We start from the raw sequence: 16,555 nt of genomic DNA, 5'->3' as shown, positions 1-16,555 counted from the left end.
CTTATTTAGAGTTCTTCATTAGTTTGATATCTTCAAATGTTTTTGAAAAGTTTCAGTTATATCTTGGAAAACTTGTGTAACACACCAAATATAAGTTTTAAGGACAATGAATCTATACACTTTAGAAAGTCTTTTGTTTATGATTTTGTTAATATTTACAACAATCTTAAGGACTTATGGTGAACATTAACAATCCAAATATGAAGAATCAAAACATTATTTTCAGAGACCGTTTTTATGAAATTTTTCCTGAATCAAGGTTTTCTCTAAACAGAACTTTCGACGCTAGCAAGAACGTGTGTCTATCTTATTAAACATGTATGGAGTTGCTACTACTCTCTCACCTCCAAAACTCGACTCCAATATCCCTTCAAAACAAGTTGAAGATTTGATTCATGCAAACAAGGTATGCCGACACACTTTACTTAGTGCAGTCTAATGACTTATTTGATGTGTATTGTACCTATAAAAAAGTGAAAGACATTTGCAATTTATTGATTCTCAAATATACTATCAAAGATAGAGGTGGTGAAATATGTATTGTTTAATGAATATTGTGTTAGAGAAAGTATTATCCATGAAGTAATCTCATCAAATTCACTTGAGTGTGATAAAATAGTTGAGAGAAATAATAGAATTCTTAAGGAAATGATGAATGTCATTCTTATTTATTTTAGTGTACCTGATAACCTTCGGGAAGAAGTCTTTCTTACTACATAGTTTTTACAAAATAGGATATCTCGTAAGAAAACTGGTAAAACTCTCTATGAGTTATGGAGAGGTTATCAACCTAATCTTAAATAAGAGTGTGGGGGTGTCTAGCTAAGGTAATGTTATTCGATCTTAAGAAAAAGAAAATAGACTCTAAAACCTCTTATTGTATGTTCTTAGGTTATGTTGAACAAAGTGTCTCTTATAGGTTTCTTTTTCTTAATAGTAGTGATGTGATTGAACATAATACTATATATAGTGGAGACAAAAATGTTAAGTTTTTTTAACATGTTTTTCCCATAAAGATTAGTGAGACGTTTGAACCTATTGATAATAATAGTGAGGTCGTGTGTGAGGATTTGAGAAGAAGTAAAAGACAGAGGAAGGAAGCTTCTTTTAGAGATGACTTTTATACTTATCTCATTCATAATGATCCAATAAGTTTTGTAAAGGGTAGTAGTGTTGTTGATGCAAAAATAGTGGGATAAGATCATTAGGACTGAAATTGAATCAATTCAGAAAAATAACTTTTGGACCTTAGTAGATTTTCCTAAAGTAGCAAAATCCATTGATTGTAAGTTGATCTTTAAGAAAAAGTATTACCTTGATGGATTCATAGAGAAGTATAAGTCAAGATTACTAGCAAAAGGTTTTACTTAAAAACTCAACATATTACTTTGATATTTTTGCCCTAGTGACTAGGGTTTCTTCCATTTGAGTATTGTTAGATCTAGCAACTATCCTTAAGCTAGTGATACACCAAATGGGTGTTAAAACAATCCTTTTGAATGTTGATTTAGATGAAAAAAATTATATGACTCAGTCTGAAGGATGTGTTGTACCTGGTGAAGAGAATAAAGTATGAAAAGTTTTAAAATCTTTGTATGGATTGAAACAAGCACCAAAATAATGGCATGAAAAACTTGATAATGTGTTGCTTTGTGATGACTTTTCACCTAATGATGTTGATAAATGTGTGTACTCTAAATCTAAAAATGGTGATTGTGTTATTATATGTTTGTATGTGGATGACATGTTATCTTTTGTGCATGCAATGAGATTGTCGCTAGAACTAAATTATTTCTAAGATCAAAATTTGGAATGAAAGGCATGGGTGAAGCCAATGTGATTTTAGGTGTTTGAATCATAAGGAAGGGAGATAATATATTATTGTCCCAAGAACAATACATTAAGAAACTTCTTAAAAAGTTTTGATATTATTACTTCAAACCAGTTAATACCCCTTATGATGTTAACTCTAAATTAATGAAAAATAGAGGATAATATATTCCTCAACCTCATTATGTCTAGATAATTGGGAGCTTACTGCATTTGATGAACTTTTATTGACCTAATATTGCTTATGTAGTAGGTAGACTGAGTAGGTACACTCAATGTCCAAATCAGGAACATTGGGATGCACTTGCAAGACTTATGAGATAATTAAGAGGTTTAGTTGATTATGCCATTGAATATAGTGGGTTTTCCATTGTACTAGAAGAGTATAGTGATGCTAACTGAATCTCTAATTCAGATGAAACAAAGTTATGTATTCACACTTGAAAGTGGTGCAATTACATGAAGATCAACTAGATAAACAATTATTGTAAGACCAACAATAAAATATAAGTTTCTTGCTCTAAAAATGACTTGTAATGAGTCTGAGTGGTTAAAAAACTTTTTAGCAAATATTTCACTAGGAATTAAACGAACCTCATCAGTGTTAATATATTGTGATTGTCAATCGATAATAACTATAGCTAAAAACAAAAATTAAAATGGAAAAAACAAACATATAATTGAGACATAATTTGGTAAAGTAGTTGCTAAATAGTAGAACTATTTTCGTTGATTATGTGAAGTCAAAATAGATTCTAACAAATACTCTAAAAAAAGTCCAAGGAAGAAATGTGATTTTAGAAATATCGAGAAGAATGAGACTTAAGCTACACTTGCAAACAAACAAGTGATGGTAACTCAACTTTTGTGATTGAAGATCGCATCAATAAGGTTCGTATGGATAAAAAGAAGTCACTTGTTATTTTTAATAATACTGAATTGATTTTTAAATCAATTATGTTTATTCTTATGGTGTTTGAAAGTGTTAAAGAATGCATTATTTATTGGGATGTTAAACTTTATAATTAAAATTTTACGTGATATCAGAATTTTAGTTTAAACAAAGTTTTTAATGATTTTCATATCTCTTATTTTCTTGGATAAATTTTCATTCAATTTTCAAATGTTTGATATCCACTTCATTGATTTCTAAGTTACTTTTTATTGACACTAAATAAATTTGTAATTTTTATAAATTTTAATTATGTCCTTTTTGACTTTATTTTCTTTATTGTTTATTTATTTTTTGTCAAAAAATTATTTAATATTAAATATAATATAGAATCCGTATAATTAAATATGTAATCAAATAAAAATGAGATACAAATTTCATATTCGATAGAATCAAAACGAAGTTATCATCCCTATCATGTATACAACAACAAAGAATGATATATTGATAAAGAAAAGACAGAATTTGCCAAACATTTTTAATTTAAAAAAAAAATTGTTACTAACAAACAATCTTAGCACGGACATAAATTAGTAAGTATTATTGGGTCCGTAAACTATCGGTCAGTATTATATATCGTATAGCTAAATTTAGAAGTGTAATATTAGTATAGAAATTTAGTATAAAATCTGTACCGAGTAAAACAAGTTTAACAACTAACATTTTTTTAGTATGCATACGAAAATTGTTTATGGTGACACTGCTGACCATATTAAAAGTATATATGGTCATAAGGTTTAAATTATTGTGCAACTGCATCGTGATGCTGTGGGGATAATGCTTTTCTATAGTAAGCATCACTCTTCAGTTTTTTTTCTTCAGCCAGTGTTTAAGGTTTCTCAAATCAAGGGATCTAATTTTATTTTATTTTATTTTTCTTTTGTAAGTTCCGCAGTTTAAAATTAAAATATAAATTAGATAATTTTGATAAATTGTTCTTATTAATCAGAAGAAGAGACTGATTGTCTCGTTCTAAGTGGATAGTGTTGTCGGCCTCTCTTTTTCATTTGGATTTGCTTTGGAATTCCGGGAGGCTTATTATTATTAAATTTCCATTGTTAGATTTTATTATTACTTAAGGGTGTCATTGATCAGTGCTGTAGAATACTTTAAAAACCTTAAAGATATAAGTGAAATCATCTTAAAATAAACAAAAAGATATTGTTTTTCGTATCTCAGTAAAAGAAAAAAGTTTCAGTATTTAAATTTTCGTATCTACGAGCCCCCCACTCCGCCCGTTTTTTCGGGTCACTGCTTACTATTATAAGCATTAGAAGAAAGACTTCTGAATGCAGTGTGTAAAATTTAAGTAGAAGCACAGTATTCCATATATCAAACTATCTTATTTTACTCAATTGCCTTTTCATAAAAGCTTACAAGTTTATTCGATCATATTTCATATTTTATATATACCTTTATCCTGATTTTTAAAGTATATATAATATGATTGTCGAATTCAACAAGCGGTTCAAACAGTCATGTCATAAAAATAATCACACACAATATTTTTAAAACTGTGCCACGGTGTCGAATGATCAATTTATAAAAAAGTTATTTTAAAAAATGATTAATTTAAGATAAAATAAGATTATTATCAATTTGATCGTAATTAGACTGTGACTAATCTAAAGTTCATCCAGAAGTTTATAAATACATTTTTTAGATAAAGAAATAGGTGATGATATTTAATATGTATTAACAGTTTGAATTACTAATTTTTTTTATTAACTTTAACGTTGAAGTACCTCCTTCAGGAACCTCCAAATATAATAAACAAACGACAAGAACTAATGACGATAACGTGAGAACGATCAATTAGATCATTAATCACTCATAGAACAATAAACTATTGACCTCGATCCTTACACTCAAAACCATTCTAATTTTATATATTACACATTTTTCTTTTTATGTTTACAATTGTAACATGTTCTAACCATCCTTTACCTATGACCATTCAATATCTTTTGGTATTTCTTAGTTTATTAGTTTTATTTAAGACAGACCTAAAATTAATTTCGTAAGATAGTATTATATTCATAAGTTTTGAACAATCTGAAATCTTACTTACCACAACCTTAAGTAAAAATACTTTTTCAATGTATGTTAAAATGGTATTTATCACTATACAACCTTTTGAAATTAAGTAATGAAACTTGTTTGAGTAGGATTGGAAATATACCTATGACTGGAACAATAATCTTTTGTATACCTGATATAATTTGTTTTTTATAATATTTTTTTATTTCAAAGGATAAAAATATTGTGTAAGTAAGAAAAAGAGTGAAAAAATATAACAGAAAATATAATGAAACACGAGGAGAAAAAAGAGTTAGTGTAATTTATTGTAAGTTGATGATAAATTTCATAGAAAGACGGTTAACGTTGTATATAACCTAATCCAATGAGAGGAAATTTAATATCCAAGTTGTAGAATTATGGAACAGACGATGTAGAGGCTTATAAAATGGTCAATGGAAAAGACCAAAGAGAGTATAATAATATTAGTCAACTAATGTCCATTTACATTAATTGATTAACGTATTAAGCATTACGTATTTAATGTGGATCGCGAATTTGTTTAATGACAAGTAGGTAATAATACAGTATGATTGTGCGTCAGCGCAGCCATAGAAAATGAGGGAGGCAAGTTAGGTTGCCATATGACACATATAAAATAGTGTTGAAGTTTCCTCGTAGTATATTTTCTTCATCTCTGTCAATAATTTAAGGTTGCATACTATCTATTTATCCACCTGTATGGTTCTATTTTATATTTGCTATTATACTTCGAAGTCTTATATAAATTAGATTAAAAATAAGACGATTTTATAATACATAAATTAATAAAAAATTTATTTTACACATTGATTTTTGTGAAATTATAAAATTAAGTTAGATATGATGTTTCACCTACTTTTAAATTAAATTAAGATTAACATTTACTTTTTAACACCAAGTATATATAATTTTAGTGGAAAACTTTTTTTAAAAAAATATTATTTGTTTAGAAGATGGAGGTGCATGAAGAAGCGGCCCTCTAATCTTTGCCTGGTCAGGTAAGTCCATGGGTATGTTTAGAAATTTTGTTCATTAACTCTTATGAATCAAATGAAAATATATTTTATTACATAAAACAAATTTAGTTTCAAATTTTATTATTTTATTATTTTGGATTATTTTAAAGTAAATTTAGTATATGAGTATCCACACTAATAAGTTATATACGAGTAAATATATTTTTCAACTTTTTGTAATTTATTATATAATTGTTGATAAATAAAATACCTTCAAAATATATAAAACTAGAAAAATATATATGTTTTTCTAAAAAAAAAAACTTATGATATACAATTATCTACTAAATTCTCTTTAAAACCACACAAGGTCATCAAATGATAAACTTGAAATATAATAGTTTAGATGTTGGTAGCATTAGGTGAAAAGGGCTACGCATTTATATGATAGGTCTTTTTCCTCTTTTTCTTAATTTCTTCTCCTTGTATTTGATTTATTTTCCCATTTTTATTAAAAGTAGCATCAGCAACACAAAAATTGAAAACTGATTTAATATACAAAATGATTTTTTGAATTGGAAAATCAATTATATCTATGAAACAAATATTAAATATTTATGTGAAAAATGTTCAGTAAAGCATTTTTTTTTCTGTCCCTTAACATGAATTAGTTGATAGTTAAGTTCAAGTCAATGGAATTTAAATTTAAGAGAAACTATATCTTAATTTTTGTTATCAACGAAGCTTATAACAAACATTGAATAATATTTATTATGTTAAAAACCAGGTTTAATTTCTATATTTTTAGCAAGAAAATCAAGATAAATTTATAATTTTATTTTTTTTATGTAGGTTTATCTTACAATAATATTTCTATTTATGACTAAGTTTTATTAATATCTATACCTATAAAGAGATTTTCTTATATTTTTATTTTTTAATTTTTAAATAAAAGTTTTCTAAAATTAAAATAATTATTTTTATTTGACATTTTTTAATTTAATTATTTTTTAATTATAAAACAACCTACAAATTAAATAAAAATTATTTATAATAAAATTATAAAAATTATTTATGTCTAATTTATAATTATAATAATAATAATCATCATAATAATTTTAATATTTTTTATTAATATAAGAAAAAAACGACCCATGTAACGCATGGATTTTCAGTAATGTATTTAATATCTTTTCGTAAAAATTAATAAAAGAAAGTTAGTAATGAATAAAATATTATTTTAATATGTGTCCTGTATTCATAGGTTTTTTTAATTTAAAAATAACTGTTAAACTTTAAAGAAATGACTTGTAAATTGAATACACACTTTATAAACAATTAATGCATACAAGACCACATTAAAATAATATTTCATTTATAAGTAACTTCTCTTATGGGTAAGTTTAAGAATGAAAGTTGATTATAAATAAATGTATTATTTTAACTTAGTTCCTATAAGGCTTGAATTTAAAAACAGAAGAAAATTGCTCAATTTTCATTTCATACACAACTCTCTTTAAATTTTAAATAAATCATATATATATATATATATATATATATATATATATATATATATATATATATATATATATATATATATATTATTTTAATTCTTAAAGCAATTTCTATTATAAATTATTTTCCTTTGGATAGGATTTACTATATCACGTCATTTTTAAAATATTTTTAAAACTTTCGCTTAACTATGATTTATAGAACTCACACAATTATAATTGTTTTATTTATATTTTTTACAATTTTAAAAATTAATTTAACTAGAGAAATTTAATTTTCTCATCAAATTGTCATTAATTTTAAACTATTATATTATAATAAATGAAATAGTATATATTTATGCAATAAAACATAAATATATAAAAATCATAAAAATAGTAATTCATATAATAAACATAAATAATAAATAAAAATATTATGAAAAAAATTAATACACCAAATATAATCACACAAATAAAAACACGTATAGTAAGGGGTATGATAATAGAAAAAATACATATTATTTTAGTAAAATGAATTATTTTAAATAAAATAAAATTAAAAATAAAATAGAATAAAAAATATAATTTTTTGTATTACTCAATAAATAAATAAAAGACTTTCGTTATTAAATACTTGAAATTAAAAATCAAATATTTGTATGTAAAAAAAATAAATAAAAATATTAAAAAAAATCTAATAATTAAATGTAAGACCTGAAATCTATTTTATTGACTAAAATTAATATGACATAATTTAAACATAACCAATAAAAAAGAAAACAAATGTAATCAATTATGTAATAAGAGAAAAAGCATTTTAGAAATATATTTGATTTTTTTAAATATAGAGTAAACAATTTAAAAAGAGAATAAAAAATAATATATATATATATATATATATATATATATATATATATATATATATATATATATATATATGTGTGTGTGTGTGTGTGAAAACGAGACATGTGTGTATATTTATTTTTAAAAGGGTTAAATATGTTTTTAGTCCATAAACTATTGGCCGTTTCTGGTTTTCGTCCCTCTTCCAAAGTAAGGTACAATTTGGTCCTCATTCTTTAGAAAAAAGTTCGTTTTAGTCCTCAAAATTTTGTTTTTAGTCCTCGTTTTAGTCCTCAAAACGTTTGTTTTTTCGACTAAAACGAACGTTTTTTAAAGATTGAGGACTAAATTGTACCTTACTTTGGAAGAGGGACGAAAATCAGAAACGGTCAATAGTTTAGGGACTAAAAACATATTTAACCCTTTTTAAAATTTATCTATACCTTTATTTTTCGTCTAAACAAGAATAAATTCATTTGTTATTTCTAATAAACATATATAAAATAAAATTTTAAATATTTAAAAGAATATAATTATAAACAAAAATAAACATATAAATTGTTATAGATTAACACGTTTTTGTGATATTAAATCTTTCATAAGATATTGATTTGTGAGATGTTAGACTAGAATTATTTTTTCTGCTCTTCCGAGAAAAGAAAATTAGACTAAATAGAGATATTTATTGAAAGAAAACAGAAACCTAGAAAATATAAGTTATTTTAGGAAAAAGGAAATCGCGAGTCTTTCAAATCTGTTGCGGGACCGATGATATCTCCACGTGTACTCACCTGTACGTGTTCAACACGTGGGGTTTTCTTGCTACTTTTTTTTTCTGTATTCTTGCACGCATATATAGAAGATAGCCTCACACTAACGTTACAAACTAAACTGAAAGCCAGTGAGTGTTGTAGGAAGATACTCAGCGATCAAAATGTTGAAGCTTTTGGTTAATAGAGCAGCTAGGGTTTCGACTTCACGCAACCACAACGGTTTTGCTGCATTCAGTTTCTCTAGGTATCTCCTTCTATTTCCCCTGGAATTGACTCGCCATAGATCCGAGTTTGTTCAATCGCGGATCCTCGTTTAGTTTCTGATATTTAACCACTTCAATCGTTAATTGATTCGATACTCAGCCTGTTCTGTGACTTGGATGAAATCATCGCTTGTTGTCTGTGAAACGGTTGAAATGTGCTCATTGGAAATTTCATTCTTTCGACGATACACTTGGTTTCTCTGGTTAAACGATGTTAGAAATTTTTATTCTCACATGCATTTAAGTTTCTCTCAACAGAAGAGAAAAAAAAAACCTTGTGCGTTTATGGTTAAGTCGTTTTCTACTTACAACGAGGATAAACCTTTTGTTACAGAACATTTTATAATGTTAGTTCTGCATATAAATATTGTCCGAGTAACTAAGGATTTAGGAAGAAGGCATTTAGTTTGTCATTTCCGAAGCTGAGCGCCGTCCAGAAATTAGCAAGGCTAAAATTAGAAAGTCGATTCATTGATTTATTTGTAACATAATCACTCCATCTTGATCTGCAATATCTATTCAAACTGACTGGGTTAGATAATTTTTTGGAATTTAGGTCAAGAGCATCTGGAACATTGTATTATTTTATATTGTTTAGTTAAATAACTTATAGAAATGCTGTCAAAGTCGTTCTGTAATTCCATCTAATTCACTTCTTAAAAATAAAAATCCAAAGATAGAGCGCTTTAATAGGAATTCCATTTTTTTCGTCATATTTTGTTTTACGCAATCTTACACTATCTGTTCATTACTTTATTTCATTAGATTTTAACACAAGTCTTTTGTGTTTTCTGTGCGCTGAATTCATTTTTTTTTTACATTATGTTGTAGATGTGTTCATTCATTGCAATTTGCAACTGTAGAAGCAGAAGAGGTGTCGGGTTCTAAGCCTGCTGAAGTTTTGAACCTGGGTATGGATCCTAACGTTTGATGTTTTTGTTCTTTGTAGATAGGCATTAGTACTCTTATGAATGTCATAGTACTTTGTGATAAATTAGGTGATCCATGATTGGAAAAGGATTACCATCATAATCTGTGGTTAAATCCTTTTCTATCTACATTTTTCATGATTCCGTCTGCAAGGTGTCAAACCTGCTTATCAAGTATCTTTCAAATTCAAAAGCAATCTGTTAAATATTATGTTCATCAAAGAATTTGATATGCTATGGAAACGAAAGGATTCCTGAATGTTTTTTCTCATAATTCTTCTATGTATCAAAATCTGAATGTTAGCGAGTGCTATCGTAAATTTCTGTTCCACATATTTACCAATACATTCATTTTTTTTATTATCAAACTCGTGCTTTGATTTGTTGGCTATCACTATGAGTGTATTATCTTATCTCCACTTTCAGTGCAAGGTAAATGGGTAGGATCTTCAAAGTGGAATACAATTGTAGATCCCCTAAATGGAGACGCATTTATTAATGTTGCTGAAGTTGACGAAACAGGCATTCAGGTGCATCCCTGTAATGTATTATTTGCCTTGTTAACCAATATTTATTTTGAAATATGTTCCATTTATTGCACGAAAAAGAGCTTCTACTTAATGAGAATTCTGCTTTATATGTTGGAGGCTGTGTTATTTTTATTACTTACTCATCCATCAAACTAAGAAATTACGGGGGTTTATTAGTCACCACACTCCACACCTATTTTTGAATAGGAGGAGCAAGTTCAAACCTTGAATCTCTGTTTGTGAGGCAGGGCTGTCACCTTGTGAAAACTGAAAAGAAATAGATTTCTATTCGAAGGCTATACTTGAGTTGGTACTTGATAGGAATTCAACAGTAGTTTGTGACTGAGATATTGACTAAATTTTTCCTTTTGTTGGACGTATCAGCCTTTTGTGGAAAGCTTGTCCAGCTGTCCCAAGCATGGTGTACACAATCCTTTTAAGGCACCCGAGCGGTAGGTGCAGAGATTCCTTTGTATCTCTTCTTCATTTTCTTTGTAGAAATATAAACATATAAATATATGCTTTATTTGTTAGATTTATGTTTGTCTTGGTCAAAAGTTAAAATAAATTGACGGGAAACTCATCCTAGACCTTTTTGTCCCAACTTTCATTTTCACTCCAAAAAAGCAACTAACTTGGGCATTTCAGTTACTAGTATTTTATGCATTAGTGCATGATATCAATTCTTATGTTCTTATTTTGACTATCTTTATGATATTTAATTTGGCTTTTGCTATAAACCTTTTGCAGATATCTCATGTATGGAGATATATCTACTAAGGCAGCTCACATGCTATCACTTCCTAAGGTTTCAAACTAAAGAAATATTTTTTTAACTTTATCATTATTCATTTAATGCTACTTTATTATGTATTGTTACCTGCAGTATTCAACGTCAACTTTTTCTTCTTTAGTTGAATGCTTTGAATAATTTATACTACATGACCTTCAGGTTTCAGATTTTTTTACGAGGTTAATTCAAAGAGTTTCTCCAAAGAGCTACCAGCAGGCTTTTGGGGAAGTGTACGTGACACAAAAGTTTCTAGAGAACTTTTGCGGGGATCAGGTATATCAAAATAAGACATGCTAGTGCTAAATAAGTAAAATTATGCAATTTTTTGTTGGACGAATCTAAATTACCCATTGACTGATCGATATTGATCAATTTCCTATCTTTTGTTGATACCTAGATTCCTCATTCTTTAATGGTAAAATATAACACTGATGTATGCATATGTGGAGAGACACTGATACATAAGCTCACAATTCCTGTAATGATTTCTTCTTTGTTGTTTCATTTCAACAAAATCTTGACAGGTTCGTTTCCTAGCGAGGTCTTTTGCTGTACCTGGAAATCATCTTGGGCAGCAAAGTCATGGTTTTCGTTGGCCATATGGTCCTGTAAGGATTATGTTTTGTTTAGTTCTGTCATGATTATAGTTGATATGTGTGTTATGCTATCATACTACGAAAGGCAAAAAATGAGTCTATCATTTTATCATAAACAGTGTTTTTGTTTGGTGTATCAAAATTATCAGTTACCTTTTGTCACACTAGTCAGTTTATGAGTAATTGGTTAAGTGTGCTCTAAGAGATGGATTAAATGAAAAATAAAAGCAATTATTCCCATATAAAACCTAGCAAAATGTAATAATTCTGTGACTTCAAGTTATTATTTAAAAGGTCGATTATGGTGTAACTGTTAATATATCAATTCAGTTGCATAAGCCCATGTACATCGATGACCTTGGCAGGAGTGGCTGATTTCCCTTTGGTTCTTTAGGTATTTTATCCCAAAATGGAAAAAATTAATATTGCATGGAATTTCAATAAGTTACATATGATAATAAGGCAAAACCCAGAATTCAGGTATTTTTACCTACTAGAAAACTTCAAGTCTCTTATGCTCTTATTGCCATCTTTGATCAAAGGTCGTTTTTTGTTTTCTGCAAAAAAAGTTTATGTTTAATAGATGTGACTTGACTTCTACTCATGAAGAGACATTAAAAATAATAAGACGCTTTCTAATGTTGAATTGAATTTTGCTTAGATTAATGATGCAACGAGGAGAAGTTTGAGTTTTATCACGAGTGCCTGATTTAGATTTTTTTTTTCGCACACCATAAACATTTACCTTTTACTCTTGTTGTAATACTAAATCTGGAAGTGTGTTCTGTAGGTGGCAATTATTACTCCTTTTAATTTTCCCTTAGAGATTCCTGTTCTTCAATTGATGGGTGCACTTTATATGGGCAACAAACCAGTCCTTAAAGTTGATAGCAAGGTGAGTTCTTTTGGAAATGATTTTTGGATACTATGACATTTCATCTAATTCAAAATTCATACAGGGCTAGCTTTAAGGATGCAAAATATTAATTGCAATCAGTTATTATGAAAATAGTTGTGATGCGATGTTATTTAGATGTGTGCATTTATGTGTGTTGGGGAGGGGTTCATGCCTAAAGAAACCATTGGATTTATTGCTTTTTCACATTCTTGTTTTGGCTCTTTCAAACTGTTTGCTTTCTGAAATCTTAATTTTTATATGCTTTCAACGTTTAAATCTTTGTGCTTATAATACTGAGTATTATTGACACTATTGTTATAGGTGAGCATTGTCATGGAACAAATGTTGCGCCTGCTTCATTCCTGTGGCTTACCTGTGGAAGATGTTGACTTCATAAATTCAGATGGGAAGACAATGAACAAGCTGTTGCTGGAGGTTGTTTATTCATCGAATGCTTTTTATTTGTAGAGGATTATATTTATGATTCTATTTCATGGTGATCTCCATGTTAACTTATATTGATCTCTGTTTATAATTTTGTTGGATGATATTGGTACATGGTCAGATCTTCCTTTTGTAATATGGTATTGGATCATGAAGTAGTATTAAATTTACAGGGAAATCCACGAATGACCCTTTTTACTGGTAGTTCAAGAGTGGCTGAGAAGTTGGCAGTTGATTTGAAGGGCCGTGTTAAACTGGAAGATGCTGGATTTGACTGGAAAATACTGGGTCCTGATGTCCATCAGGTTTCTTGCGATTTTTTTTTTTTTTTGGATATCATAAAGGCACTAATTCAATTTTCAGTTCTATAATAGTTTCTCTATGGTTTCTTGGTTTAGGAAGATTACATTGCGTGGGTATGTGATCAAGATGCATATGCATGCAGTGGTCAGAAATGCTCGGCTCAGTCATTATTATTTATGCATGAGGTTTGTCATATTGGCTATCTTGAGAGTTTTGTTCATTTTTAAATGTCCCTTAGAACTACCGTGAAATGTACATCGGCTTAGTATTTGTAAAATTCACTGATGTATTGTGTCTTTACTAACTTCACGGTCTCAATCTCTCTGGTTCAGAACTGGTCTAAAACTTCGTTGCTATCAAAGTTGAAAGATCTTGCAGAAAGAAGAAAGCTGACAGACTTGACAATCGGCCCAGTCCTCACAGTAAGTATTACATGTCTGTCATTTTTTCTTTTAGTAATTGAACCAGGATTTCACATTTAAGGTATTTTGTGATCTGCTCGAAGTTTGTGACAATCTATGATGCATAATATATGCAATGTTATCAAAACTGGACTTATCATCGGCTCAGTCAAGGTACCAAGTCAATACTTACTGTGAACCAGTAGGCCATTGCTTAAAATACATGAACCGATATTTATTAAAAATATAAATTTTGTGGAGAAAATTTAGTATATAAATTAATTTTCATATACTTTCCAATCAAATGTCTTAGCTTGGTGGTTATAAATTCATTTACGTTATGTAGAACTGGTGCTTGAATCCCACTCCATTCACTAAATTCTTTTACTTCAAATTTTAGAATTTAAAAAGTGATTCTCCCTGGAGCCGAGTAAAACAAGTTGAATGCAATTCCCGTTTGAAAGAGAAGCTGAACCGGTTATAGGTTCAGTTAGCGTTCCAACATTTCACTCCAAATTTAAAAACACTAAAAATATAGTATGCATCTGGTACAACAATACAATTATTCTAAAATTATATAGGATGAAATGAGTAGGATAAATATCTACATATATATAAAACATAATAAATAAATATTTAATTTTAATTTTGAAAATTTAAAGCAAGAACAGACTTCTTGAAAATTACTAACAGTAAAAGAGTTATAAGTCACTGTCACCATAAATGCTTCGTATTTCTATCATAAGAATACTATAAACTTCATTCATTTCAAGAAACCATCCATACAACGGACAGTTTACTTTTTTTATTTCATGAAGAGATAACATTTTTACGTTCTATATTATACATACATGCTCATTTCTCATATTCAAATAGTTGAAGTATCCAAAAGTATGTACTGGATGCCAATATATGAAACAAATAAAAGCGTTGATACTTAATTGATGGAAATTTTCTCTTGAAGTAGATGAAAGTTCAACCACTTTGTAATACATTTAAAATGCAAGCTATCCATGCTTTCTGTAATGATTAAAAAAGGTAGAGGCGCGAGGGGGAGGAAAACAGAAGGGTTTGCTTGCAGGTTAACTACCACATGTTGCCAGCTATGACATTGATTTGCCCTGATAGCCATTTAGACCCGTTTTTAGTACATTAATTTGACATTACTAATGAAGGTTGTTTAACCTTTGTATATTCAAAAAGAAAATTTGTGGAAACTATTTATCTGGCATCCAAATAGGATGCTCTAATATTTATTTGCTGTTAATTTACTTGATTTGGAGTTCTTGATGATTTTTTTCTTCTTATATATGCAGGTTACTACTGATTCAATGCTTGAACATGTCAATAAATTGCTTGAGATACCAGGATCAAAGCTGCTTTTCGGAGGTCAACCTCTGGAGGATCATTCGATTCCGTCTATTTATGGTGCGATTAAACCAACAGCTGTTTATGTTCCTCTTGAAGAAATTATGAAAGATAAGAATTTTGAGCTTGTGACAAAAGAAATATTTGGACCGTTTCAGGTATGCAAAGAGAGACTAAATATATGAAAATAAAGTTTGAAAAAAAGATATACCAGTTTATTCTATCGCTACGTAAATAATTTCTTTTTATATTTTTTCAGGTTATTACTGATTACAAAAATAGTGAACTATCAGTTGTATTGGATGCTTTGGAAAGAATGCATAACCATTTAACAGCTGCTGTAGTTTCAAACGATCCTTTATTTTTGCAGGTAAGAATTTCATCAGTTATTTTCAAATGGTTATAGTCATAAAATCATTTACTCATTGCGTTTTCATATTTGATTTATGAGACAAAATTAGAGGTTTGGCTATTGGGCTGCACAAATTAGAGGTTTGGCTATTGGGCTGCACATACGTAAAAGTATATTCTGTAATAGGTCAAATTGCCTGCAGGAATTTTGTGGTAATTGGAGTTCAACTCCAAAGTTTAGATAACTTGTTTGGAGAGCACATAAACAAGTATGATAAGAAATTTTCTGAAATTTGCAGGAAGTTATTGGCAAGTCGGTAAATGGTACTACTTATGCTGGTTTAAGAGCAAGAACTACCGGAGCACCACAGAATCACTGGTAAATTGATATTTTTTTTAAATTATCGTACTTGTGAACAAATAACTTATGATGTGCTGAAAATAACAATTTCATTACAGGTTTGGACCCGCCGGTGATGCAAGAGGCGCGGGAATTGGAACACCAGAGGCCATAAAACTTGTATGGTCTTGTCACAGAGAAGTTATCTATGATTATGGGCCGGTGCCAAAGAATTGGGAAATTCCTCCATCCACTTGAAAACAGATTCCTATGGCAATAAAAGGAGGAATGCAAGGATTCTATTTCTGACAAACATTGAGATTAGGATTGTAAATGGGTAGGTTATGTCGTGTGACCCGCACTACATTTCTAGATTTTTAAATAAGTTTATGGAAATCGAGTTTTGATTAGGCTTTTTTAATTATTAA

The 16,555-nt window shown here is 28.7% G+C and overlaps 1 protein-coding gene across 1 annotated transcript; it reads left to right on the top strand.

The window, feature by feature from the left end:
- The first annotated feature begins 8,999 nt into the window (after window positions 1-8,999).
- On the top strand, window positions 9,000-16,555 carry ALDH12A1 (aldehyde dehydrogenase 12A1). The gene is made up of 16 exons (XM_088105030.1): window positions 9,000-9,155; window positions 10,006-10,085; window positions 10,530-10,633; window positions 11,018-11,085; window positions 11,384-11,441; window positions 11,586-11,699; window positions 11,951-12,034; window positions 12,813-12,917; window positions 13,242-13,355; window positions 13,538-13,669; window positions 13,763-13,852; window positions 14,000-14,089; window positions 15,385-15,594; window positions 15,696-15,806; window positions 16,087-16,166; window positions 16,247-16,555. Exons 1-16 carry the CDS (start codon window positions 9,073-9,075, stop codon window positions 16,383-16,385), a joined length of 1,662 nt encoding a protein of 553 aa, XP_087961156.1. The 5' UTR covers window positions 9,000-9,072; the 3' UTR covers window positions 16,386-16,555.

The sequence above is a fragment of the Vigna umbellata genome, chromosome 1 (genome assembly GCF_029865625.1).
Source record: "Vigna umbellata cultivar VRB3 chromosome 1, Vumbellata_1.0, whole genome shotgun sequence".
NCBI lineage: Eukaryota > Viridiplantae > Streptophyta > Magnoliopsida > Fabales > Fabaceae > Vigna > Vigna umbellata.
This window is presented reverse-complemented; position numbering and strand designations above follow the sequence as displayed.

Excerpts from the sequence above, each read along its gene's own strand:
- ALDH12A1 (XM_088105030.1), top strand. The coding sequence starts at position 9,073 with ATGTTGAAGCTTTTGGTTAATAGAGCAGCTAGGGTTTCGACTTCACGC. Across the intron at positions 15,807-16,086 it reads ACGATCCTTTATTTTTGCAG|GAAGTTATTGGCAAGTCGGT; the intron begins GTAAGAATTTCA and ends TGAAATTTGCAG. Across the intron at positions 16,167-16,246 it reads GGAGCACCACAGAATCACTG|GTTTGGACCCGCCGGTGATG; the intron begins GTAAATTGATAT and ends ATTTCATTACAG.